General features: G+C 52.2%; 1 protein-coding gene across 1 annotated transcript in view; it reads right to left on the reverse strand.

Moving 5' to 3' along the window:
• Positions 1 to 896, reverse strand: part of LOC103130234 (CLIP-associating protein 1-like) — a 78304-nt gene that overhangs the window by 64303 nt on the left and 13105 nt on the right. Inside the window, exons 9-10 of the mRNA XM_016665762.1 lie at positions 452 to 592; positions 300 to 373 (exon numbers count right to left, since the gene is read on the reverse strand). Of these exons, the coding sequence (XP_016521248.1) occupies positions 300 to 373; positions 452 to 592 (215 nt within the window). The remainder of the gene's footprint in view (positions 1 to 299; positions 374 to 451; positions 593 to 896) is intronic.

Below are 896 nucleotides of genomic sequence, written 5' to 3' on the forward strand. Positions count from 1 at the left end.
CAGCGACAATAGGCGAGAGCGGTCCATGAGGGTCTATCCTTATATTATGTCTATGTAGTTAGCAACCGCTACTTCCTGTTTATTTACATCCCTGTCAACATCAGATGACATCACACCTGAGGTTTCCCTCACCTATGAGACGATTGACTTGCATTATTGCAGTTATCATTATGTTAGTAGCAAATGGTCTTCAAACAGCAAAGTGATCTTTTATTGTTAATAAATTGTTCCATAATTTCTGGAACAATTTCAGGTCCAGTTGGGGGACTTATCATGGAGACGATCAGAACTGGACGCACCTGGACTGACGGGACGTCCTCAAACGCCTTCACAAAGTCGTTTTCATCAACGGCTCCAGCAGCCGCCTCCTTTCCTTCAGCACAGGAAGACACGAGCAGAGACAGTCAGCAGGGTGTCCCCGTCCGCCCGCCCTGCTGGATGCGTCCCTCACCTGTGGACTTGGTGGACGAAGCAGAGCTGGGTCTTCTCACAGAGCTCACCACCGCCCTCCGTCCACTAGGAGGCGCCTTGGAGGAGGACGATGAAGAGGACCGGCCTCCGTCCACAGAGTCTTCATCCTCAAAGTTTTTATCTGCAGAAGAAGAAGCAGTGGCTCATCAGAGGCCGATAAAGCAGACCGGTTCTAACCACAACCGGACCGAACCGGCCCGGTCCAGCAGCCTGTTGACCCGGCACCGGCCAGAGCGAGAAAATGGACCACAAGCAGCAGAACCAGTGGAACCATTGGAACCACGAGAACCAGTGGAATCACCAGAACCATTGGAACCAGTACAACCACCAGAACCAGTGGAACCAGTGGAACCGGTGGAACCACCAGAACCAGTGGAACCAGTAGAACCACCAGAACCAGTGGAACCAGTGGAACCGGTGGAACC

Source organism: Poecilia formosa, unplaced genomic scaffold (assembly GCF_000485575.1).
Source record: "Poecilia formosa unplaced genomic scaffold, Poecilia_formosa-5.1.2 Scaffold617, whole genome shotgun sequence".
NCBI lineage: Eukaryota > Metazoa > Chordata > Actinopteri > Cyprinodontiformes > Poeciliidae > Poecilia > Poecilia formosa.